The sequence below is a fragment of the Silurus aristotelis genome, assembly GCF_946808225.1.
Source record: "Silurus aristotelis genome assembly, chromosome: 15".
NCBI classification, from domain to species: Eukaryota; Metazoa; Chordata; class Actinopteri; order Siluriformes; family Siluridae; genus Silurus; species Silurus aristotelis.
The window spans coordinates 7,851,000-7,876,580 of record NC_139588.1 but is presented as its reverse complement, the minus strand read 5'-3'; the positions used below and the strand labels follow the sequence as shown (position 1 = coordinate 7,876,580).

At 38.7% G+C, this 25,581-nt stretch overlaps 1 protein-coding gene across 1 annotated transcript; it reads right to left on the bottom strand.

Moving 5' to 3' along the window:
• Window positions 1–803: 803 nt before the first annotated feature.
• fam20b (FAM20B glycosaminoglycan xylosylkinase) lies at window positions 804–23,529 on the bottom strand. The gene is made up of 8 exons (XM_083563349.1): window positions 23,371–23,529; window positions 15,946–16,425; window positions 14,860–14,946; window positions 14,609–14,718; window positions 6,433–6,604; window positions 3,464–3,655; window positions 3,317–3,376; window positions 804–2,062 (listed from the first exon to the last, which is right to left on the bottom strand). Exons 2-8 carry the CDS (start codon window positions 16,320–16,322, stop codon window positions 1,831–1,833), a joined length of 1,230 nt encoding a protein of 409 aa, XP_083419475.1. The 5' UTR covers window positions 16,323–16,425; window positions 23,371–23,529; the 3' UTR covers window positions 804–1,830.
• Window positions 23,530–25,581: the final 2,052 nt, after the last annotated feature.

Here is a 25,581-nt window from a genome sequence, read left to right as displayed (position 1 = left end):
ACTTATTCAACACACATACAGTATAGGTCATGGCACCTCAAAGGATGACACACTAAAACACAAATACCAGCAGTGGGTTCGAGAGGCCACAGGGCAGTCCCTCTTACAGTTATGCCTATTTACAGCACAAGCTGCAGAAACGGTAATGACCCAATTCAACGCATAATGTGATGTCTCAACCAGCAGCTGATCTTGCTCTCAGCACAACGCGCCTCTGGAGTGAGAGGGAAAACATTGGCCAGATATGAGAGTTCCGATTTGAGCAAGCACAGTTGAGGCTTCAGTCATTTGTGCAGCCGATTCTATTCAGAGATGACTGAGGGGCAAAAAAAGAGATGATTCGCTGTCTGAAGACAGTTTGGAAATTCCATAGCCTGCTTTGAAAACAGACCAAAAGTGCTTGATATAATGTGATATTCAGGGCAGCAATGGTAGTTTGAATAAATCCTATAATCAGATAAGAAATATTTATAGAGACCAAACAAATAACCTTCACAAGTTTCAGTCTCAGTCATGACTATAATAAAAACATGACATAAGTTTCCAGTAATTTGAGTGAAAGTGCCTTAACGAGGTCAGCAACCATAACTGAAAACAGGTAGTACCACAAGTTAGTTGCTCATCATTGCACATAGGCAGGACAGATGAATAGCACAATCATGCGCTCATTTAATAAATACATACAAAATTTAGACCTGCGTCTACCATCTTGTAAGACCTTCACCAAATATTAAACGGTTATGGAACTGATAGTTTATGATAACCCTGAGGTAGACAAATGTCTTGTAAATGAGGGAAAACAGTGAATTTTCATATTTTATTTTTAATGTTCAAAAGATCTTCACACAGCAAGGACCCTCAATCTTACCAAGAAATGTCCGATCGAGCCAAAGCCTTTTCAGTCCGAACAAACAGTAGTGTCGTCAGATTCCCTTGTTTAATTAGATGCAACTGGACTTTTAAATGATTTGCTATGTCTACTATTTTTCTGCGATGCAAACCTGTAGCCACCCCCCCCATACCTTTCTATGCTATCATTCTCCCAGGTCTTCTTTCTGAGCTTCAGTAGCAGCTTCTTCTACCCACTACCCGTTTAAATCCAGAAATCATACTGCACATTTTAAAAGCAGGCAAGCCTGCATCGTACACTTTCAACGTTATATATTTTTTTTAATCATTAAAACCATTCATGTTTCAATATCGTCATTAAATAGTTGCCTATGTACAATCTGGTTTTTTTGTGTTTTTTTTATTTGTAGGCTATCCGCCGACAGTCTGTTAATGCTTTGATTTATAATGTCAGTGGCAGAATTTTACTGGTGCTCCCCTTGATATACAGTATGGGGCAGCCCGGGCCTGAGAACGCCCCCACAGCTGCTCTGGAATGTCCCTGAGCCCTTACAGGACCAGGCGATGTCACCATTTCAGGACGCTTGTTAAAATTGGAACCAGCGAGAGCGAGAAAATCATAGAAAAAAAATATATATTAGGTCAAGTAAGAACATTGCAAGAAAATAGGTGAACACATTGGTACTGTGTGGATCCATGTTGTGAAGAATTTGGACAGGAAAAAGTTCAGAAAGGTGTGTGTGTGTGTAAATTTGAGAAAAATAACATTTTTGGTTTGTGGAAAAACAAGGGTCTGCACCAACGTTACTGCGTTATGAGACGACTTCCTGCTTGGGTTGAGGTAACTTCCCACAGTTTTAAGGTCTTCTTGCAATGCAGGAAGTGAGCCTCTGAAGGCATGAGTCTGCACTGACAGGCAGCATTCAATTCATTTGAAAATGCTACCCCCTACCCCCCTCTCTCATACGCTCTGTCTCGCGTTTAGGGGTGAGGCAGGTTCATGCGGTCTTCGATAAGTGTGCTCTCTGCTCCCTGCATCTCTATGCACTGGCGTATGTTGGCTAGGATGCCGCTGAGACGCCGGTCGAGTGCAGCAAGGTGAGCCTCAGTCAGAACTGGGTGGGCAGGGTCGTGGGCCGTGGCCTGACGCATCGCTGAACTCAGAGCCCCGCCCTTCAGCAGGTTTAATCTGTTCCAAGTGGACACGCGTACCCTGAGAGAAGGACAGAGAAATTGAGAGCGTGAGCAAGAAACAGAAACGCGGTGAGTAGGAGCAAGAGAAAGTGAGAGCAAGAAACCAGATTGAAAGTAATTGCGAGAGGAAAGCAGATGCAGCACTTGCAATTTGCACCAGTACAGGTTGACATTCATTAATTTATAGGAAATAAAAATGTGTGCATGCCGGAATTGGAAGAAAAATAAATCCTGCTGAGCAGTCCAGTATTTTTAGCAATCAGTTCTACTCACTCTTTGTTTTCCTGCTCTTTTTCTAGCACACATACACACAGACCGTATAGAGAAATGCCAGAGAGAGCGCGCGCGCACACACACACACACACACACACAACACACACACACACACACAGAAACCAGAAGAGTGGGCAGAAACAAATAGGTCCAGTCATAAAATGATTGTTAAACCTTTTTCAAAAGGATGCCAGAAACATAGGCAACTCTGATGTCCTGTTTGCTGCGACTCACTCTTATGCTTCTTGGAAGCCTAATAATCTGAGTCATTATCAAAAGCCCAGCAACCTCATTAAACCACCGCTTTAACGGCACCTCGACTGACCACAAAGTTCTTCATTTACAGTAAAAAAAAAAAAACGGGGAGAAAACGATCAGACCAATCAATTGGTTTATTTCCTTCTGAAAAATTCTCTAGAAATTGCAGGGTCCACGTGGCGATCGAGAGCAAACGCATGCAAACGAACAGGAATGACGGTTATTTTGTGTTACAGTCGATATTCATTTTGTTTAGGATTCAGTCAGAATTGGGAACAGAAAAGCTGCCTGTGTAAGAGTACAATCAATTGCTATTTGATTGTGTCTGATATTTTTGCTTCCATCTAACTGAAGCGAACGTGAGCAGGCGTGCGTAATAATAATTCAATATACAAGATCTAAAAAAAAGTCTAATATCTTGGGAAATGGAAAATGAATTCCATAACTCTAAGTGAGACTTTTTTTGAGAATAAATGAGGAAATTCAGAAACACTCCTGTGCACACCACTAAACCAGAGTAATAGTGTTGATTCAGCACATTACAACAGAATTAAAAGCCTGTCCCATACAATGCACTCTTGATATTATAGGATGGTTAAAATGCTTTAGGTTTAATGAAATATGTGGGGGAAAAAAATTCTCAACAGTCCATGCCCAAGGCAGACACTTTCATTTATAACGAATAGTTTAGGTATTTACAGCTTTTTAATACCAATAAGTATAAAAAGGTATATACACTCACATGCAGCACTGATAGAGAGGAGCCAGAATGCTTCTTTCATCTAAAGCTGGGTTCCCGAAACTGCAAACCAAGCACACATGTTTATTTCCAGCACGACATCTACTGTATTTACACATTATCATTTGAATTCTGTCCTTTTCTCATCACCTTTTCGCATTGTCCAGTAGAATGAGCATGCTGGCTCCACCGTCGTCTTGGAAACTCTCGTAGTGATGCCGATCTGCATTGCCGATCAGGTAATCGAAAATCGACGTGTCGATCACGTCCAAGAGGCGCGGACCCGCATCGTACGGAGGCATCTTCTTTACTGCTTCACAGTAACTCTCATCATACTCCCACCTATATCAAATCCGAAAAACTAAATATATGAGATAAAAAACAGATCATACACACACAAACATAACACACACACACACATATACAGTGGGTACGGAAAGTATTCAGACCCCCTTAAATTTTTCACTTTTTGTTATATTGCAGCCATTTGCTAAAATCATTTAAGTTCATTCTTCTTCCTCATGAATGTACACACAGCTCCCCATACTGACAGAAAAACACAGAATTGTTGACATTGTTGCAGATTTATTCAAAAAGAAAAACTGAAATATCACATGGTCCTAAGTATTCAGACCCTTTGCTGTGACACTCATATATTTAACTCAGGTGCTCTCCATTTCTTCTGATCATCCTTGAGATGGTTCTACACCTTCATTTGAGTCCAGAAATGTTTGATTATACTGATTGGACTTGATTAGGAAAGCCACACACCTGTCTATATAAGACCTTCCAGATCACAATGCATGTCAGAGCAAATGAGAATCATTAAGGTCAAAGGAACTGCCTGAAGAGCTCAGAGACAGAATTGTGGCAAGGCACAGATCTGGCCAAGGTTCCAAAAAATTTTTTGCTGCACTTAAGGTTCCTAAGAGCACAGTGGCCTCCATAATCCTCAAATGGAAGACGTTTGGGACGACCAGAACCATTCCTAGAGCTGGCCGACCGGCCATACTGAGCTATCGGGGGAGAAGAGCCTTGGTGAGAGAGGTAAAGAAGAACCCAAAGATCACTGTGGCTGAGCTCCAGAGATGCAGTCGGGAGATGGGAGAAAGTTGTAGAAAGTCAACCATCACTGCAGCCCTTCACCAGTGGGGCTTTATAGCAGAGTGGCCCGACGGAAGCCTCTCCTCAGTGCAGGACACATGAAAACCCGCATGGAGTTCTCCAAGATGGTGAGAAATAAGATTCTCTGGTCTGATGAGACCAAGATAGAACTTTTTGGCCTTAATTCTAAGCGGTATGTGTGGAGAAAACCAGGCACTGCTCATCACCTGTCCAGTGCAGTCTCAACAATGAAGCATGGTGGTGGCAGCATCATGCTGTGGGGGTGTTTTTCAGCTGCAGGGACAGGACGACTGATTGCAATCAAGGGAAAGATGAATGCGGCCAAGCACAGGGATATCCTGGACGAAAACCTTCTCCAGAGTGCTTTGGACCTCAGACTGGGCTGAAGGTTTACCTTCCAACAAGACAATGACCCTAAGCACACAGCTAAAATAACGATGTAGTGGCTTCACAACAACTCTGTGACTGTTCTTGAATGGCCCAGCCAGAGCAATGACTTAAAACCAATTGAGCATCTCTGGAGAGACCTAAAAATAGCTGTCCACCAACGTTTACCATCCAACCTGACAGAACTGGAGAGGACCTGCAAGGAGGAATGGCAGAGGATCCCTGAATCCAGGTGTGAAAAACTTGTTGCATCTTTCCCAAAAAGACTCCTGTCTGTATTAGATCAAAAGGGGGCTTCTACTAAATACTGAGCAAAGGGTCTGAATACTTAGGACCATGTGATATTTCAGTTTTTCTTTTTTAATAAATCTGCAACAGTGTCAAAAATTCTGTGTTTTTCTGTCAATATAGGGTGCTATGTGTACATTCATGAGGAAAAGAAATGAACTTAAATGATTTTAGCAAATGGCTGCAAAATAAAAAAGAGTGAAAAATTTAAGGGGGTCTGAATACTTTCCGTACCCACTGTATATATATATACATACATACATATACACACACATTATATGTACATTCAATATATATATATATATATATATAAATATAAAAGAGAGAGAGAGAGAGAGAGAGAGAGAGAGAGAGAGAGAGAGAGAGAGAGAGAGAGAGAGAGAGAGATAGTTGCGGGTTTCCGAAACCATATATAGTGCTGGATACATATATAGTGTTGAAAAAGCTGGGAGTGGGTTTGAGCACCAGTTTTTTGTTGTCTTTAAGTAAACACCACCACGGAAAAAGAGACAAAAGCAGCAAAAGAGGAAGTGGCTGAGTAGCACATGTATGTGAGTGCGTTGAGTATGAGGTCATCGAAAAGTGAAAAAGTAAGGAGAAGAAATTTAAAGGTCTTTTTTGAGCTTCCTGCTGAGCGCCTTCTGACTTCCCAGAACCCCTCTGTAAATTGTCACGTTGATCTATTTATAACTTCCTGTGTCTCTGACCCGAGTTTCCAAGCAAGCTGGTATATGCGAAGAACAAATTTCACTGTGCTCTAATGTATATGTGACAATGAAGGCTATTCTATTCTATTTAAAGGTTTAAGTCTGATCCTTTTTCGTGTCTGGTATTTCCTTAGTGTTGACTTCTGCTTTTTTTTTTTTTTTCATTTTCATTATTATAAATGATCTTTGTTCGATTTTATCTGATTACAGTTCGTCCCTTGATACAACCATAAAATTGATCCTACATGTACAGTAAGACAGGCATAACTTCAAATCGATATTTATGTAGCGCTTTTAACAATGGACATTGTATCAAAGCAGCTTTGCACAGATAAAGCAGTTATAAAGTTGTATATAAGAACGTATAAGTTTGTTCCTTATAATTGTATGTTTATTCTTAATGATGTTGACTGTGGCAAAGAAAAAACTTCCTGAGATGCCATGAGGAACCAGACTCAAAAGGGAACCTCATCCTCAACACTAAATGCTCATTTATTACATTTCCAGAATTGACACGTTTATTATCTAGAATAGTCACATATGTTCTTTTGTGTGTGTGTGTGTGTGTGTGTGTGTGTGTGTGTGTGTGTGTGTGTGTGTGTGTGTGTGTACCTGGCGAGTTTGCCCTCTCTGTATGTGCGTCCCCAGGGATGTCTGTGTTTCTGCAATGGCCAGACATCAGGAAGCCAGAGCGTCACTGACCCCTCCATGATGTCGCCCTCAGCACATGCAGGTTCACTCTCCCGGCAGTAGTAACACTTCCCAAAGAAACAGGTATTATTCCCTACATGCATACACAAGGAAAAGTGATCATTAATCACTGCAATTATAAAATAATTACATTCCTTTGGTCCAAATGTTACCATCAAACAATGTATTGTTTAAGATTATTAATGTTTATTAAAGACACGCAAGTTACAATCAACTAACAATAATTGTTTGGAAGTTTGCATCGAAAAGCAGAGGATTATAAGTAAAAGTGATTTTTTTTTTGTTTTTTTTGTTCAGTAGTTTTAGGGTGATTCTTCCAAATACATCCCAAGTGTAAATCATTCTGCCTGAAGGATTGTGATATGTGATTTTGGCACACTTTCACACTGTGATTTTCACACACAACTATTCTCTTAATAAAACAAATAAAGAGGGGAGAAAAAACCTAGTGTTTAAATGCTACTGCTTCTATACATTAACCATTTGATAGTGCAAGCTTGGTAATTGGATTGCTTAGGTGTGGAGTGTGTGTGTGTGTGCGCACTCTGACCAGGAGGAAACATTTTCATTTAACATTAACATTTAGAGAGAGAATAGGAATAACATTTAGAGAGAAAATGGGAATAACATTTACTATTAGATTACTTCATTGAGATGAAGGGGGGGGGGATACAGAATTGGGCAAAAAGAAATTCATTCATTCATTCATTCATTCATTCATTTATTTATAAAAGCACATTTAAAAACAACCCAGGGTTGACCAAAGTGCTGTACAAATTAGAATGAACAGGTACAGGTATACATTACAAAGAAAGCAATAAATGAATAGATTAAGAGCTTAGAAGATGTGTTTTAAGATTTGAATTGAAAGAAGAGAGTGATGATGCCGACCGGATCGATGCTGGAAGGTTATTCCAAAGTTTAGGGCCTACTATTGCAAAAGCTCGGTCTCCACGATGCTTTAATCTCGTTCTACGAATAAAGAGCATTCCGAGAGTGCCTGATCTGAGGTTCCTAGAGGGGTTATGATGGTATAAAATCTCAGAAAGATATATAGGCGCTAAACCATGTAGTGCTTTAAAAACAAAAACTAGAATTTTAAATTCTATACGCAATTTTACAGGTAGCCAATGCAAAGAAGTTAAAATCGGATTAATATGATCAAACTTTTGTTTTCCTCTTAAAAGTCTGGCTGCAGCGTTCTGTACTGTTTAAAGACGTCCGATTAGAGATTGATTTGCTCCATAATAGAGCGAATTACAATAATCGCTCTATCTGAATCGTATATCGGCAACAACGTGTTCCTTGGTACTTTAAAAGAATACATTGCATTAAATGACTAAATTGCATTCAAATGTGAAACAGTACATTTGCAATTCATGTATTGTGTGGTTTCTTTGCCGTATGAATCGTCATAGATTGCTTGGAAGATTCACAAGTAAGAATTTCAATGTATGGGTTTAACAGACTGTATGAATCTTGAATCGGTCATGTCTTTGGAGCAAAGTTTCTGACTATATCTCTCAGCAATAGTGTCTTTGAATTTTTGGTATTGCAAAGATTGATCACCCTTGACCTAATCCAAAATAATTTTTAAAGAACTAAAAAAAAAAAAAAACTTTAAAAATACAAAAAAAAAAAACGATCATTCTAAGAATTTGCCATCAAATTTAAAATAATATATATTTTTTTCATTACATGTCTTCACCAGTCAAGGTGTTTAGTAGTTTTGCTTATTTGCTGTGGACACAACTTTCAGAAGGCAAATGTTGACCATGCTAAAATATACGATGTGCATAAATAAATAATGTATTTATTGACACTGCAAACAAGGCAACCTTTTTTTATTTTGATAATGTTATATCATTTTAAAGTTGTGTTTCTTCATCTTGTTCAGTCAACAAAACAAAACGTGCAGTAATGCGGAACTTTCAAGAACATTTCATAGGATTGGGTCATTTTTGAAAATAATTTAATAAAAAGAAAATAAATAAATTCATTAATAATACATGTGTTACGCTATATGCCACTTTGCATACCACAATATTAAAGTAAAGCAATGAAACCAACAAAAAATTATTAAACAGTAGACAAAATTAATATCAAAAAAGACTTTTGTTTAAAATATATAACAATTACAACATGTCACAACATGTCACAACATGCCCCAATCTGGCACTTATGAAAAAAAATCCCATGTTCTGAGGAAACAATGCAACCTATGTAAGGCAGTTTCCTGTTATTGCGTATGATACTTTTTTTACAAATGGAACTGGGGTAATATTTAAGCAGGGGATTTGTACTTTTACTGCACTGATATATGAACCTGTTGATGGTTAATACAGGCAGGGTGTAAACACTTAGCGATAACTGACTTGTTTACAAATCAACTACGTTTTCCTGAGAACGTTTCAAGACTAAAGTTTCGAACTGGAAATTCCAATTCCATTGTCTTTGTCTCAGAAGCTGCTCGTTGTTGCGTTTCCTTTTCTGTAATGTCTGGTGCAATGCCTGGTGTGGCCTGACTCTGTCAAAGTACGTAGACGGCACTAATAAGAGTTATGTGTGCAATGCCTAGACATGCTCGGCAACTGTAAATTTGTTTATTTCACACGTTTCCATTGGCCATGTCATCGCTTCATTTCATGTGCCAACATCAAACACAGTTATGCAATTTGGAAAAATGGGTTTGTTATGTCCTGCTCTCTTGTTTAGGGAATACTTTGACTACAGACAATGCAAACTAAAATTAGTTAGAAAACAGCTTTTTTTTTTTTTTTTTTTTAACATCCCATTATTTTCCATTCAATTTGATAATAACCTCCACTCTTTTGGGAAGATGTTCTACTAGATTCTGGAGTGTGCTTGTGGAGATTTGTGCTCATTCACTCACAAGGGTGTTTGTAAAGTCTAGTGATGTAGATGAGGTAAGGAAGCCTGGGGTGCAGTCAGCGTTCCAATTCATCCCAATGGTGTTTTATAGAGTTGAGGTCAGATCTTTATAGCAGGTCACTCAAGATCTTCCACTCCAATCCATGTAGACCATATCTCAGTGGAACTGGCTTTTGCGCATTTACGGCTGAAAAATTCAGATGTTCCAATACTTCTGTCCATCTAATGTATCTATCCATCTAGCTTTGCTTGTTTACTTAGCTTTAGGGACCACAGTTCAATCCTTAGTTTTGCATGTTCTCTATGAGATTTATCCAGTTATCTTTCACATACCAAAACATGATTATTGGGAAGATTATGCTAAGTTTCCTGTAGCTGTGGGTCTGTCTGTACATGGACTGGTGCATTGGCACTGTTCTCAGTTCAGACTCTGCTTCAGCTGCCAAAGTAACCAGGTCAAAACATTTGTTAAATGTAAATAAATGAATGCATTCATGATTTTAACCCCTTGCCACAATGAAGTACTACACTGAGGGAAAGTTTAAAATACTAATATAATAATATTAATCCTTGTCTAGACACTTCATAATACTGAATAATGAGTAGAGTGTGTTGAGAAGGTGGAGGAAGTATTTTGAGAAGCTGATGAATGAGGAAAATGAAAGAGAGAGAGAGAAGGTTGGAAGATGTGGATGTGGCTAAATGCCACGAATGTGGAGATGGTGAAACAGGAAGTGGATAGGATTAGTAAAGAGGAAGTGAGAGCAGTGATTAAGAGAATGAAAAGTGGAAAGTCGGTAGGACCAGATGAGATACCGGTAAAAGCATTGAGATATTTAGGAGAGATGGCAGTGGAGTTTTTAACAAGATTTTGGAAGGTGAGAGGATGCCTAAGAAATGGAGAAAGAGTGTGCTGATACCAGTTTTTAACAATAAAGGAGATGTGTAGACCTGCAGTAATGACAGGTGAATAAAGTTGATCAGTTACACCATGAAATTATGGAAAAGAGTAGTGGAAGCCAGGCTGAGAGAAGAGGTGACCATCTGTGAGCAACAGTATGGTTTCATGCCAAGGAAGAGCACCACAGACACATTATTTGCTTTGAGAATGTTGATGGGGAAGTATAGAGAAGGACAGAAGGAGTTGCATTGTGTATTTGTGGATTTAAAGAAAGTGTACAACAGGGTACCGAGAGAGGAGTTGTGGTATTGTATGAGGAAGTCAGGTGTGTCAGAGAAGTATGTGAGGGTGGTGCAGGACATGTATGAGGACAGTGTGACAGCAGTGAAGTGTGCAGTAGGAACAGCAGACTGGTTCAAGGTAGAGGTTGGATTGCATCAAGGATCGGCTCTGAGCCCTTTCCTGTTTGCAGTGGTGATGGACAGGTTGACGGACGAGGTCAGACAGGAGTCTCCATGGACTATGATGTCTGCGGATGGTATTGTGATTTGTGGCGATAGTTGAAAGCAGGTTGAGAGGAGCCTGGAGAGCTGGAGGTACGCGCTGGAGAGAAGGGGAATGAAAGTCAGTAGGAGTAAGACAGAGTACATGTGTGTAAATGAGAGGGAGGGCAGTAGAGTGGTGTGGTTGCAGTAAGAAGAGGTGGAGAAGGTGAAGGAGTTCAGGAACCAGGGGTCAACAGTGCAAAGTTATGGAGAGTGTGTTAGAGAAGCAAAGAAAAGAGTGTAGGCAGGGTGGAGTGGGTGAAGTAGAGTGACAGGAGTGATTTGTGATAGAAGGGTATCTGCAAGAGTGAAAGGAAAAGTTTATAGGATTGTGGTGAGACCTGCGATGTTGTTTGGTTTAGAAAGAGTGGCATTGAGTAAAAGACAGGAGGTGGAGCTGGAGGTAGCAACCCTGAAGATGCTGAGATTTTCATTGGGAGCGACAGACAAGATTAAAAACAATTTTATTAAAGGGACCACACAAGTAGGATGTTTTGGAGACAAGGTGAGAGAGGCCCAATTGAGATGGTTTGGACATGTGCAGAAGAGGGACATGGGGTATATCAGTAGGAGAATGCTGAGGATGGAGCCGCCAAGAAAGAGGAAAAGAGGAAAGCCAAGGAGGAGGTGTATGGATTCGGTGAAGGAAGACATGCAGGTAGTTCGTTTGAAAAAGGCAAATGTAGAGGAAAGAGCATGATCTGCTGTGGCGACCCCTAATGGGAGAAGCCAAAAAAAAAAAAGAAGACACTGCATAATACTAAACTTGATGCATGTTCCCTACATTTAACACGATTGCACAATTTAGAGAAAGGAATTTTTTTTGCTGTTTGTCTGGTCTAAAAATAGAGCACATCATGCAATTATGAGGCACGTCTTTCTCCTTTTCTCACCAATTATCCCAGCCAGTCTTTCTGAAAAAAGATGGATAAAAAGAAAAAACTATACAAATGTCTTGCAGTTTGCTAAAAGTTTTATAAATCTAATATTCCTTTGTTAGCTGTACAATTAGTCACAGGAAGGCAGCGATTCCTTCACAGTAACGAGGAAAGTAATGTCGTTCTCAAAGTACATTTTTTCCTGATCTCTCTCACCGACATACTATTTAATACACCTCTATATACAGTGCTGGTTTTAAAAAAAATTAAACCTTTTTAATTCTATAAAGAAAAGTTATTTTAAAATCTTGATTAAGGTCTATTCAGTAAAACACATCATAAATCCATACATAGTGCTTCAAAAACTCCATTTAAGTCAGCTGAAATTTACTGCAGTGATTAAAAATACATGAACTTGAATTATTGAGATATCTGGCATCTATATATATATATCTTTATTCTGTTTTTTCTTTTCTGCAAACAGGTTCAGTCAGAAAACAGTTATTCTCGGATTATGGGTGTAGCACCAAAAAAAAGGGGATGAAATCGTTTAACAGAGTTTGTAAAAATTTTTACCAATACAGTTCCATGATTTTGAGGTAAATTTTCATGGCCTAAATGTTTTATGAAACGTCTATGCATACAAGAAGAAAAATCCATGCTCAAATATACTTAAGCAGGAGTGTGTTACAACCGGTTGCTGTTATAAAATCTTCTTGACAGGCAGGGCAATCGTGGAACAGCGGAACAAGCAAGAGGGTCGTGTTCAACTTCCGGTGGATTGACACCATCTCTGAACGCATTGTGCAGTATGTGCAACCCAAACTAACTGATGTTAATTGGAGACCCGCGTCATTCTTCAATTGCTTCCTGAGCATTTTTAATACTTTCTGATTCACGTTTAGACAAGATACTCGATTCCGATCTCTGAAAGCAAGTTAGTCATTTCCTCAGCAATAAATGGCCTATAAACTCCCTCGCACCGTCCCATATCCTGACATGCATGTTCCAACTGTTTAGACTGTCAATGGTGATTCAGGCTTTCATTAAGTAACAGAACATAGACTTTTTGTTTCGATACGGCTGCTAAAGACAGTTTCTTAAAATAAGGAGCCAGTCCGAAAAGTAGAGAAACATCAGCACTCGCGTTCATGCGATGCTATCTTGCTGTCTTTGAACATAGCATGAAACATGCTGGCTTGTGTCTTCACAAGACTTGTAACCTTAAGCCACCTTTACCAACCATTGAACCTCATCTAGCGCTTCGTCGACACGACACAGTGTATATTTTGCTGTCCCCGGGCTTTAACTCTCTCAATTCGATCCTTTTCATCATGAAGCCAAACGGTATTAGATCGGCATTTTCCCCACTAACCCACTGCGCGAGTTTACTACATAAGTAAAGGCTGCAACTGTGAGTTGCCGTTACCCCATGCAGAGAACGTCATGTGAGATGAAAGAAATTCCCATTTTCCATGCCTGGAATATTGCTATTTTAAAATTCCGTGGTTTTTCATGACTGTTCCCCTGAATTAAGGGTTAGGGGAAAGATTTGTGCATTGTACTTTAAGTCTCTCTGACTAGCAGCAGAGAGCATTCAAAGGACTACATGCTCCTGAAATAAGGTTCTTAGAAAAGGCAAAGAATTGCAATAGACAGGGTGAAAAGTGCAGAATTGAAGACAAGGATGCCTGGGACTGACAGACTACTTGGTGATGAATGCACTCTGAGGCCCTGTGGTTTGCCTGGGGTATAACTGCAGGCAGCTGATTGCACAGCTGCTGCTTAGATCCAGTGTGTAGAAGCCCACAAGAAACCCCTTGAAAAAACCCAGCGGAACAACCATGACCTCAACCTGCACCTCTGGGTTGCATCATACACATACATCTGAACAAATAAATAAATAAATACATACATACACATACAGATATCTAAAATAAGAAAAAAGGGGTTTATGGGTAAAGCATGGTTCACACAAGCTTCACAGGGAAAACACATACACTATGTATAGTGTGTGTGAAGGTGGGTTTCAAAGTTTTCACAAAAGGTTGTAATAGAGTAAGAAGTGTATTTATTAGGGCTGTGCTTTAATCCAAATGCAAAGCAAGACAGTTCTGCGGGACACAACAAATGAAACGCCCTTAACACTAATACGACTCGTCCAAGAAGTGAAAAATCCATGGAGGAACCAGAGCTGAGCGTGAAAAAATGTCAAACAAATTTCAGTGAGTAAAATAAATAAATATATCGGTAGCAACTTTATCAAATACAGTATTTTGTCACGGCAACCTCTGTTAGAAAAAACTTTCGGCTGTTCCCCTCCAGGACTCTGATTTGGAACAGGCAACACTGCCCTCTGGTTGTGCGAAGTATAACTGCCTACTGACGTCGAAGAATAAGAAAGTGGAATGTGCTCACCCGTTCAACCAGGCAAAGTGTCTTTTCCAAGTCGTTTACGGCCATCTCTAGCATTCCGATAAAAGGTTTGATTCCAAAACACTATTGTTTCCATTGTGTTTCCTTTCTACAGTGTGTCTGAGACTTCAGCTACATATATTCAATATGTGCATTTATAATTTAGAACATATGCTCTATGTGTACCCTCGTGTTCTGCACATTTTCTCTGCCTCAGTATAGATTTTTTTTTTTATGTGATTCAACTCGACATGTTTGCTCCCTGAGGATCCTGACTAGTACAGATACCCTGCAGAAATATTTGTTAGATCACACACCATATCCCACACGCCACATTAGTAATTCTAATGCCTCATTATAATTCTAATGCCGGCTACATTTTGATAAGAAATACATAATGTAATATACACTTTCTCAAATGACCGACAGAGAGGAGATAGACGTACCGTGCATGAGAAACGTGCTCAGCAGCTGCTCCGTTGCAACGGGCTTGATCTCTGTGCGGAGGTTCACAAATCTCCCCACCACTAGAGGTGCTCTCCGAAAGCCCAGGATCCTGTAGAGGAGAAAGAGACTGTCCATAGGTCCATCTGGGAGAAACTGGTGCAAAATCTATATCTTCCTGTATAAATGTTATAATGCATCTTAAATTAGTGCCGTGCACTGGGTACTTCCTTAGAATATGTGGAGGTTTTACCTATCCAGGTGAAAAGCAGCGACCTCTGCATTATGCCTATCGTAGCCTGCATAGGGCTCTCCTTCAACCACATAATCTCTGTTGTACCTGTGAAAGAGAGACATCTGCATTAAAGTACAGCTATAATTAAAGCACTGCAATGTTACTGTGCAACACTGCAATCGCACCTTGTATTTATAGTTTAATTATCAACTGATGCCTCATTGTTTGTGACCTGCCACTGTACCGTCACTCCAGGAACAATCCAATCATGCTTCTTTTTAGAGGTCAACCAATAGTTTTTCCGGGTTGCACCTGCTGCTGGTGTGACTGAGAAAGTATGCGGTCATAATAGGGTACGAGCGTGGTGTCTAGAGGGCCTTTTTTTGGGCATGCTTTATGATGCCAAGAAGAGACTACTCACTGAACACCAAGTGCAACAGCTCTGCTTTCTCTATTATAATTTGAGATTTCTTAACTTTGAATATTTAAATAGAACAAGAACTAGAAATGGACTATGTCATACTTAAAATGTTGTTGCTATTTGAAGTGTCTTTTTATTCATTTTGTGTAACTGTTTTATATATTTGGTGTGTTACTTTTGTTTCAAATGCATGTCTTGTATGTCAATATTTATTAATATAATTAATATTCATATTTATTCAATGTAGCACATTTAAATTTTATTTAAATGTAAATATCCAGTATTTTATTCCTTTATCCAGTATCCATTATAAAAATCTATCAGTTGATTAATTGGTTATACGATGCAACCTATCTGTCGACCTCTACTTGTCTAGTAAGTATAATTTAGTTAAAAGAAATTGGCACAACTTTTGACTGTCAGCATGGGATAGAATATCAAAGGGAATGTGGGAGATTGTGGAATCGATTCCACCATGAACTGAGACTGTTTTAAGAACAGGAGCATTGATCCAATATAGTGTTTCTTATAAAGTGCCCACTTCTAAACACATACACTTATAGTAAATACTTCACTGCCTTTCAGTAATGCATTAAAACAAGACTGTTTTTGCAATGTTCGAAAATAACATGCTCCCTCGTTTGTTTAGCATTACACATCTCTCTCATCTTCCATCATCTCACCTCTTGGGCTTGAACACCACCTTCTGTCCTCCATCGAGCACCAGAAGTGCTTTAAGCTGGGTGCCTTTATAGCCGACGTCGGCTCTCTGGATTCGGGCGCTGGTCAAGGCACTGAGCACAGCAGCCAGCTCAGGGGTCTCATCTGGGTAAACCTCACGTGGCCCCACCCACTGTGCCGCCACCTCCCACGGTGACTGCAACGTGTGTGTAAGACGGGCATTCTTGGCCAGAGCTAGGCTGGCCTCCATCTTGCGGAAGGCACGCAGGTCACGGCGGCTGGCAGCTGAGCCTTCGCCTCCATCCAGCAGGAAGAGCTTGGCCAGGCCTAGCAACAGCAGCACACCGCACAGCACCACTACACGCTGCTTCAGCTTCATGATGAAGGAGGAGAAGGTAACACGATGGGTCACGCCCTGGGCATGGCAGAGCCTCAACTACTGTGCACCACCAGAGAAAACACTCGCAGAGGAGAACCAGGGGCTAAGTGGGAAGAGAACAGGACAGAGATAAGCGATTCTACTGTTTTCATTCTGATAATGACAATTAATTCATACAACACAAAAAAAAGACACTACATGTACAGAATTCACTTCAGACACAGATTTTTGCTGCATACTTTATTTGGTAAGAAGAAAATGTATGCCTGTTTTAGAACATTTGTTTTCTTCAGATTGTGAATTGAGGGCCAGGAAAAGGTCCTACATTCAGTAGTATGCAAATTATGACTATTTTAATGCGTTAAAACACAAAACATAAGCATTGATTTTACTGAGAAGGCAAAAAAAAAAAAAAAACCCGCAAAGGTCCGATGTCAATAACACCAGAAGAAATACAACAAAGTTTTTTTTTTCAATATTGTAAAAAAAATTCAGGCTAAATCACAGTTGTGATCAAATTTGAGGTCATATAGCTACGATGCCTATAGCTAAGCATGGTCTCTCTGTGTAGCCTGTGGTGTCAGTGATTCGCCTCTAGAGGCCGCTCCCGTGATGACAGTGGACCGGAAAGCCGGAAAAACTATCGGCAAGTGATTTTTGTTCCACCAATCAATCGGTAATCGGCAAAAACGATTAATTGGTCAACATCTAGATTACATCTTTCATTTTAGGATTTGATGACTAATTTAGACTGCTGAATTTAAACCAGGTGAAATGGACACCAAAGGAATAAATGTGGTTTGTGAATCATAATGCTGTCTGCCTTTGTAAGGCTGAATTTAAAGTGATTTCAGTAGTTTTTCTGCAGAACATTCTTCACACTATAGCCACTCAATAAAGAGGAAATGAAAAACAAGCATCTAATATTTACACCTTGCAGCAGCATACAGCTTATATCTGAATCCTGAAACTCATATCATATCCAGATATAAAATATTTGCATAAGGGCAATGTGTCCGTGTTAAAACATAATGTATCTGATATATACAAGACGTTAGGTGGAGTGTGAACATAGTCAATATAATGACACAACATACTGTTTTGTGCAAACTGCACTTACTGTTCCTGTTCCAATGAAGAGACTAACTTTAATCACAACCGCACAAACAAGTAAATGAAAAGTTTTTTTTCCCCGCATTATCTATGTGATGGTGTGTCTGGGAACTTCCTTATCACACCAGGCGAACAAAAACATACAGTTCGAGGCCATAAAAGTGACATAAATAGTAGGTGAAAATGTAGGAAAACATTGACTCCAGCAAAAATTTCCATTTTTAATATATAGTTATTAGATTTTTATTACAGAAGAATGCATTTCAGAAAAAAAATTTGTTTATAAACAATTTCATTATTAATAAATAAAATATTTTTAACAAAATTAAGCCAAATTTTCTTAAAACCTTTTTTTTTTTTTTATCCAAATTTGACACAAAATTATTTCACAATTATATATTTTTCATTTATTCTGTAAAATGTTTAATATAAAGTAGAACAATTAAAATTAATTTATTGTCTCCGCTTTGTCATTCACACCACTTTCCAACACAACCACTATTGCGGTTAATCAAGCTACAGGTAAAACATATAAATCGACATTATATTAACACTCAAAACCTTTTATAACTCAAACTTATCACCTGGAACTGAAGCAACAAATTTACCTTCACCCAAGTTCAAGATATTCAAACTCAGGTACACATAACACATTTGACAAGTCAATCAGAACAATCTACTTTGTTCACATCAGATTCCAGCTTTCATTTACTAGATCAGAATTCCAGTGGGTGGAAAGTTCATTTACACCACACTGACTATGTTCAGACAAACCGAAATACTCCACAAAATCAATCAATAATGACTTTCGAAGGCTTCTGATTAGTAGCAACCATTATTCCATTAATCTATAACCATTATAGATTAGTGGAACCATCGTTTTGCTGGATAAGCTTTTGGAATAGAGAATGACAAAATCAGGAAGAAAGCAGGATTATTAAGAAAATCTTCAAATCTTTACACCAAAGCGTAAAAAATTCGGTCACAACCGGGTCTTTCAGCAGGACAGTGATCCTCCTAAGTTGTAAAAAAATGGCAAAAGTGTTTGAGTGGCCATTACAAAGCCTGTAAATATAAGTATGTAATACGATCTTACAAATAAAAGCTGAAATGTCTCTTTTTTTTTATTTAATTAATATCGACCTCTTATGAAAATAAAGTACATGCTCTAAATCAGGGGTGCACACACTTTTTCAGCATGTAAGCTACTTATAATATGGTCAAAATGTCAAAATGATGTACCTACTATAAAAATGCATAAATAAATATGAATTTTTTTTAATGTCACGCGATCTACACACAGTACCTTTGCAATCGACCGGTAGATCGTGATTGATGTATTGGGCACCCCTGCTCTAAATCAGTGGTCCCCAACCCCCGGCCCACGGACCGGCACCAGTCCGTGGGTCAGTTGTTACCGGGCCGCACAGAAAGAATACATAACTTACATTATTTCCGTTTTATTTATTATCTGATTCTGAAGTTTTATTTTGGAAAATTACCGGATTCTCTCCTGCACATCGGTCTATGACTCACTCTTGATGTATGTCATGATGTTTGCCTCGGTCACATGTCTTACCTCCATCCGCTACCTTCTTAAAGGGGCTGCTCCGGCCGCTAACACATAATACATTACCGCTAAATTCAAACCCCCAAGCAAGCAAAATGACCAAAACACAGTGGATTCACATTTATTATTATATTTAGAAAATACCAGTTTTTATGCTGGTCGTATCATTTTATTTTGTTATATTTATCCACTACACATGAAAGGCCGGGCCGTGAAATATATTGTCGTTAAACCGGTCCGTGGCGTGGTTGGGAACCGCTGCTCTATACGATCCGACACAGAAACTGTATAGTAAAGTGAAATGTTTGGAATGTGTGTAAAATTTAGTGTAAATATCTATAGACTACATGTACGGAAATGTATTGTTTTAAGTGTAGCACAACTGTTGACGTAGGCATTAGTGAATTGTTCAAAAATATCCCAGCAATGCTACCCCACCTGATTCTACTAACAACAAACACGACCACATCACAATTACCTCAGTGTCACTGATGTGACAGTGAGAATCATCCACCACCCAAAGAACACTTTTCCATGATTACAGGTTTAACAAGAAGTATAGAACACAAGCCCTGAAGTCAGGAATATGAAAATCAATCACAAGTCAAATGAGCATTCTCTAAATGTCTGTGTTTCTAATCCAAATGGTTGAGGCTTCCAGGTCTGATAATATAATAATATAATCCAGGTAAAAACATTACTGGATACCATGGCATTACAACATACATGTCTAGAAACAATAATATCTGAAGCATTTAACTCATTTAATGGAATTGAAATGTAATCTGCTGATATTTCCGTGACCTGATTGAGGAGTTTGCTTCAGAGATATAAATGGAAGTTTAAGCTGGACAATATGACTAGATCAATATCATGATAAAGGATGTGTCGATATGCTTTTACATACTAAATTTTTAAATACATATTTGTTTAGGAAGTCTTTAGATGTGGAGCATTAACCATAACCCTACAACAGCACCTGACTTTACTAACACCCTTGTCGCTAAATGAACTTGTTCCCAGAGGGGTGAAGGTTGTTATAACAGCAAATGAGGATTGAATGTGGAATTGGGTTGTTCAAAATGCACAGATTTCTTTTTGTCCATAAAGTGTCTATTCTGATATAGATTACGTAGAAACGCTTTCGATAATCAGAATGTGTCATATTGTCTTCCCCAGCGAAAGTGACATTTTGATAACAAGATGTGATTTACAGTGGTCTAGACATCAGACAATGGCACTAAAACCACAGGCTTTCAGAAGTCCATGTGACGATAGTGACCAATTACATTTTGATTACATTTTAAAAACATTTATTTTGTAATTTCAAAGATATAAAACACTGCAATGATAAAATACATTGTACTTTGGGCCACAAATGTATTTCATGGCAATGTTATTAATACAGAAAGGTTGTGTGGTGGTGGATTATGCCCTTGGCTAAATAACAAATTCCTGTCATCACCTCTCCTGCTGCCTTCGGACTTTCCCAGTGCATTAACATGTCACGCTTATCAATCTAATTAGACAGATTTAAAAAAAAAAAAAAAAAAAAAAAAAAAAAAAAAAGGCAATTGCGCTTTTCCTCTGTATATTTACGCAACCCTACAGTCGTGCCACCGTCAGTCCAAGACATGGTGTATAGGTGGCAACTATGCATTTTAGTAGAAAACAGGAACGCCACCACACACAAATACACACATATATGCATGGCTTTGAATCTGCTGTGAATTTTTAATGGTGTGAAAATGCTAAAAAGGTAGAGAGGGCTGTTTTGGTATTATTGCTTTACATGTCAGATAAGCTTTCACAGTGAAGATCCTCTGACGACAGACCAGTGATTAATCGGTTTACGACACAAATCGGCAATATCCAGGCTTAAAAGAAACCGTCTTTAATAGATACAATTACATCCATAATATAGAGAAAAGATTGTGGACAATGCCTTCAGCGTTCAAATTTATCCCAAACGTGTTCAGGTCAGAGAGCTACAGCACAATTGTATGCTTAGAGATTTGTGGTAACGATTGGGAAAAAACCTCACATGGCTGAAAAAGTCTGATAAATTAGGTGATAAAATGTCATGTAAACTTAAACTCTTATCTAATCAGATTCAACACACCATGTGCACATGCTCAGTGGTCTCTGCTTTTCTATGTTTGGTTTGTACACTCCAACAGATGCTCTGTAGCTGTAGGAATATATAAATAACTTACATGTAAAGAAATATGAACCCAGACTAGATACAAGAAACAATACTTTCAGAATCTGTAAATCGGGTTAAATACATTCCAATGGATAAACATGGGCACATGCAAACACACCTAATGTCAAATTGATGGAACAAGGATTTTTCACGTTCCAATTTAATTTGTATAGCTTTCAACTTTCAACAACGGACATGGTCCCAACACAGCTGTACAGAATTAAATACATTAAAATATACATTTTTGCATCATAGATTAGTCCCTCATGAGCAAAACAGTGGTGGAAGTATCAATATCTTCTTCTTCTTCTTCTTCTTTCGGCTGCTCCCATTAGGGATCGCCACAGCAGATCATCCATCTCCATACACCCCTGTCCTCTACATCTGTCTCTTTCACACCAACTACCTGGATGTCCTCCTTCACCACATCCATAAACCTCCTCCTTGGTCTTCCTCTTTTCCTCCTGCCTGGTGGCTCCATCCTCAGCATTCTCCTACTGATATACCACATGTCCTTCCTCTGCACATGTCCAAACCATCTCAAACGAGCCTCCCTCAATTTGTCTCCAAAACGTCCTACATGCACTGTCCCTCTAATAAACTCATTTCTAATCCTGTCCATCCTCATCACTCCCAATATATATATATATATATAAATATTTAAATATAATGATATATGATATGATGTAAGGCAGGAACTAAAAAGTGAACCGAATCACAACTGGGTGACCCCAGAGGTCCATTTATTATAGTTCTATCATTGTTGATGTTGTCACTTGAATGCAAAACTCTCCATCCTGCGAGTTAAACGCAATCCCACGTGGTCCTTCAGTTTTTAAACAAGTGTTAGAGCACACAGAGGGGGAGATTTGGAAAAAGATAATTGACAGACCGAAATCTGGATGCCAATGGAACTAAATTGTCCGTTGATGTGCACGTCACTTGACAGCCGATCTCAACTCAATGATAATATTTGAGGAAAGTGCAAACCGAGGTTTAAATCCTCAAGCCAAAGTGGAAGACTTGAGGCACACACTCAGTACATTAACAGGAGTCTGTGAGCTGGTTATAATACAGTGGACCAGAAAAGACTACTTTTTTTGTTGTTGTTGTTAATCACAAAAACAATGAGGTGCTTTACCTCAATCCAGGACACATGATAAAAAAAAAACTTGTCCTTTCCTTTTAAGCACCTTTTTGTTCAGAAATAAAGAAGGAGTGTTGGACATGAACCTAACAGGAACAGGCTGAGCTGCAGAGCTTCCACGCAGGCAGGACTCACATTCCTCCTCCATACAATCCCTCATTCATAGCACCTACAAGCTACAAGCTACAGCATCCAGTGACAAAAAAACAAAACTGTTTGCACTCATTTATTTAATTAGTAAAACAATTCGGATATCAAGGTTTAAGTGAGAAAACAAACGGGTCTATTGTACCAATACGTGGTACATTGTACTGAATGAATGAATGAACTTTGTACACACACTAAAACAACAGCTTCCTAACTCGCTTTTCTCTCTCTCTCTCTCTCTCTCTCTCTCTCTCTCTCTCTCTCTCTCTCTCACACACACACACACACACACACACACACACACACACACCCATATGCTGACTCTTTTGAGAACAATAAGTAAATAAAAACACGTTCGATAAACAAATCCTCATGTGTATGTAACATCTGGCTGTTTAGGTTTAATGTTAATGTTATATCATTATTTCTGACCTAAATATAGTGGAAATGTGAAAAATTGTGCTTTGGCACACTTTTTTTCAGTCTTTAAAGAGCCATGAAACAGCTAGGAGCTAGCTAAGGAGCATTGTAGAGCAGCTAAAGCAAAAAAGGTACATATAAGCACAACCCGGAAATACAGCCGCCATGTTTTTTTTCCTCCTCATGCTCGTAGGGTTTATCAGATCAAACTGGTTGACATGTAACAGTCACATGTAAACATCACGGTTTCGGATTGGGAAAACCTGATAGTCCGGGTCTACATCGCGGTTTTGGATTAAGAAGCCAGGATTAGGCAATAGAATAACTAGCGAATGTGTTTCCAATGCAGTGCAGGTAGTTAGATGTGATGTGATGTGATGCATCTATTCGGATAGACAACAGTAATGGATGATGCTCATATGCACATATGAAAGACGCAACTCACCTCCTTCATGCACAGATCAAGGTGTTCGAATTTGATGCAGAAGACTGATCCACTGTGCAAACGCGTCTCATCATGTCCGTCTTGTGTGTGTGTGTGTGTGTGTGTGCTTGTGCTTGTACACACACACCGTTCAAGCGTCACCTTTCGGCTTAAAGTGAACACGTACTAGAAATAATACGAGTATGATTGTGGAATATATCAATCTAAAGCCCCTAGGTTTGATTTGGTTATTTCTTTAAAAAAACAAAAAAAAAACAGGACATTAATTTATCATCCGCTTGATAATAAAATAAATAAAACAACATTTATGTTTTTGTGTACGTGTTCAGCTGTTGCATTTTGAAGTTGACACTAGATGGCGCTAGAGCACAGGTACAGCATCGACACTCTTCTAAACAATAAGTGCTGGTATGCTTCAGCTCCTATTCTCAGATTTAAGAACAAACAGGAGTCTGGATGCCTTAGTATGTGAAAGGATGGATCTATTGCAATGCATGGATCCCTGCTGGAAAAACAAACACAAAACAAACCCAAAACTATAAGACTTTTCTAATGGGTTTCACTACAAATACAATTGCGTAGTGTTTCTGTGTACATTTCAAGCCAAAACCAAATAAATATATTGTAAACTCTTTAGCTTAAAAGTAGCTTAGAGGCTAAGGCATTGGACTTTGAGTTCAGGTCATGGGTTTAAATCCCAACCACACCATTCCTGGGCCCCTGAGCAAGGCCCTTAAGCCCATAGCTACTTAGTTGTATACATGAAATAAATTTAAGTCACCCTGGATAAGGATGTCTGCCAAATGTTATGTTAATGGTATACACTTAACATGCCACTATGGTGTTAATTTATTTTGCATTAATACATGTTTTTGTCATGTATTTCAAAGCAGGATTTTTAAAGCAAGTGATTGATGTGAGTAGAATCAGCATATTTGACGCATCAGTAGGCAGCTTGCTCTTAACCTCTGAAGAGGTGCTTTGTCAAGAGTAATTCATGTGTCAGGAAAATAGATGGTCAGGGTTTAATGTGGTTTCTGTGTTAAAGGATCATGAACAGGCCAAGGCCTTGACCAGGAATAATTCAAATGTTACTTAAAAAAATTGTAATAGGTGGGTTTTGCCACCATTATTTTTAATAATTAGGTATTTGAAGATATTGGTGGTGGATAAGGTAATAGTTGGAAAATACAAAAAGGTGGGTGTTATACAGGTTGCGTAAGAGGGCACAAAGATATCTATTGACTTGGTTTTTTTTTTTGTACTTCCACAAAACTGCACAACTTTGTTTTTGCATAATAAAATCCTTGTTCTCTCCACAACCCTTGATCTTGAACTTAATTTGTTTCTTTTGCTTGGCATTTCAATGTTGTTACTGGATTTGTTACTTTTGAAATTAATTGGTCATGACAATACCAGTTAAAGCAACACATTTCCAGTAAAGAGCTAATTACAGTTTCCATTTAAATTACCATTATAAATATTACAAAAAAATCTGTGAGGGTTTTTTTTTCCTCAACAGAGATGCCATGAAGGATGCAGTAGTGGATCTTTTTCTCACTAGTACAAATAGTGTGGCTAAATATGTAGTTTGTTTAAAGCCTAACTGAAAGAGATTTGGATGTGATGGCCAGGTGTGTATGAACATTCAACTGTACTACTGCGGATACTCCTGCACACATTGTATCCACATTCTTGTTATTTTGTGATATTTATATGATTGAATGTGATTTTATTCAGCTTCAAAAACCCAACTATTGTAGAACCAAGTACAAGAATAAAGAGCATGTCAGTTTCCGAATTTTGCATGCAGAGTACACCACCAATTGGAAAAAAATCTTTGGAAATCTCCAACCCATCATAGTAAAAAAGAAATGTTTAAACTCGGGGGATGTACAATTTAAGGGAATATAAGGTCATTCCAAACATCGCAAAAAAAGTTGGAACAGGGCCACGTTTACCACTGTGTAGCAACTGCTCGTTTTTTAACAAAAGTCTGTATAGAGCAGGAAACCAGTAGCTTGAGTTTTAGATGCAAAGGTTGTCCCATTTGTGTCTGATACGGTGTTGTAGCTATTTTGTAGACGTGGGTCTTTTTATTTTTTTGTGTTTGTTTCATGATGCGACAAATGTTTTCAGTTGGTGAAAGGCCTGGGTTGCAGGCAGGGCAAATCCAACGCCCGCACTCCTCTATTACAAAGCAATGCTGTT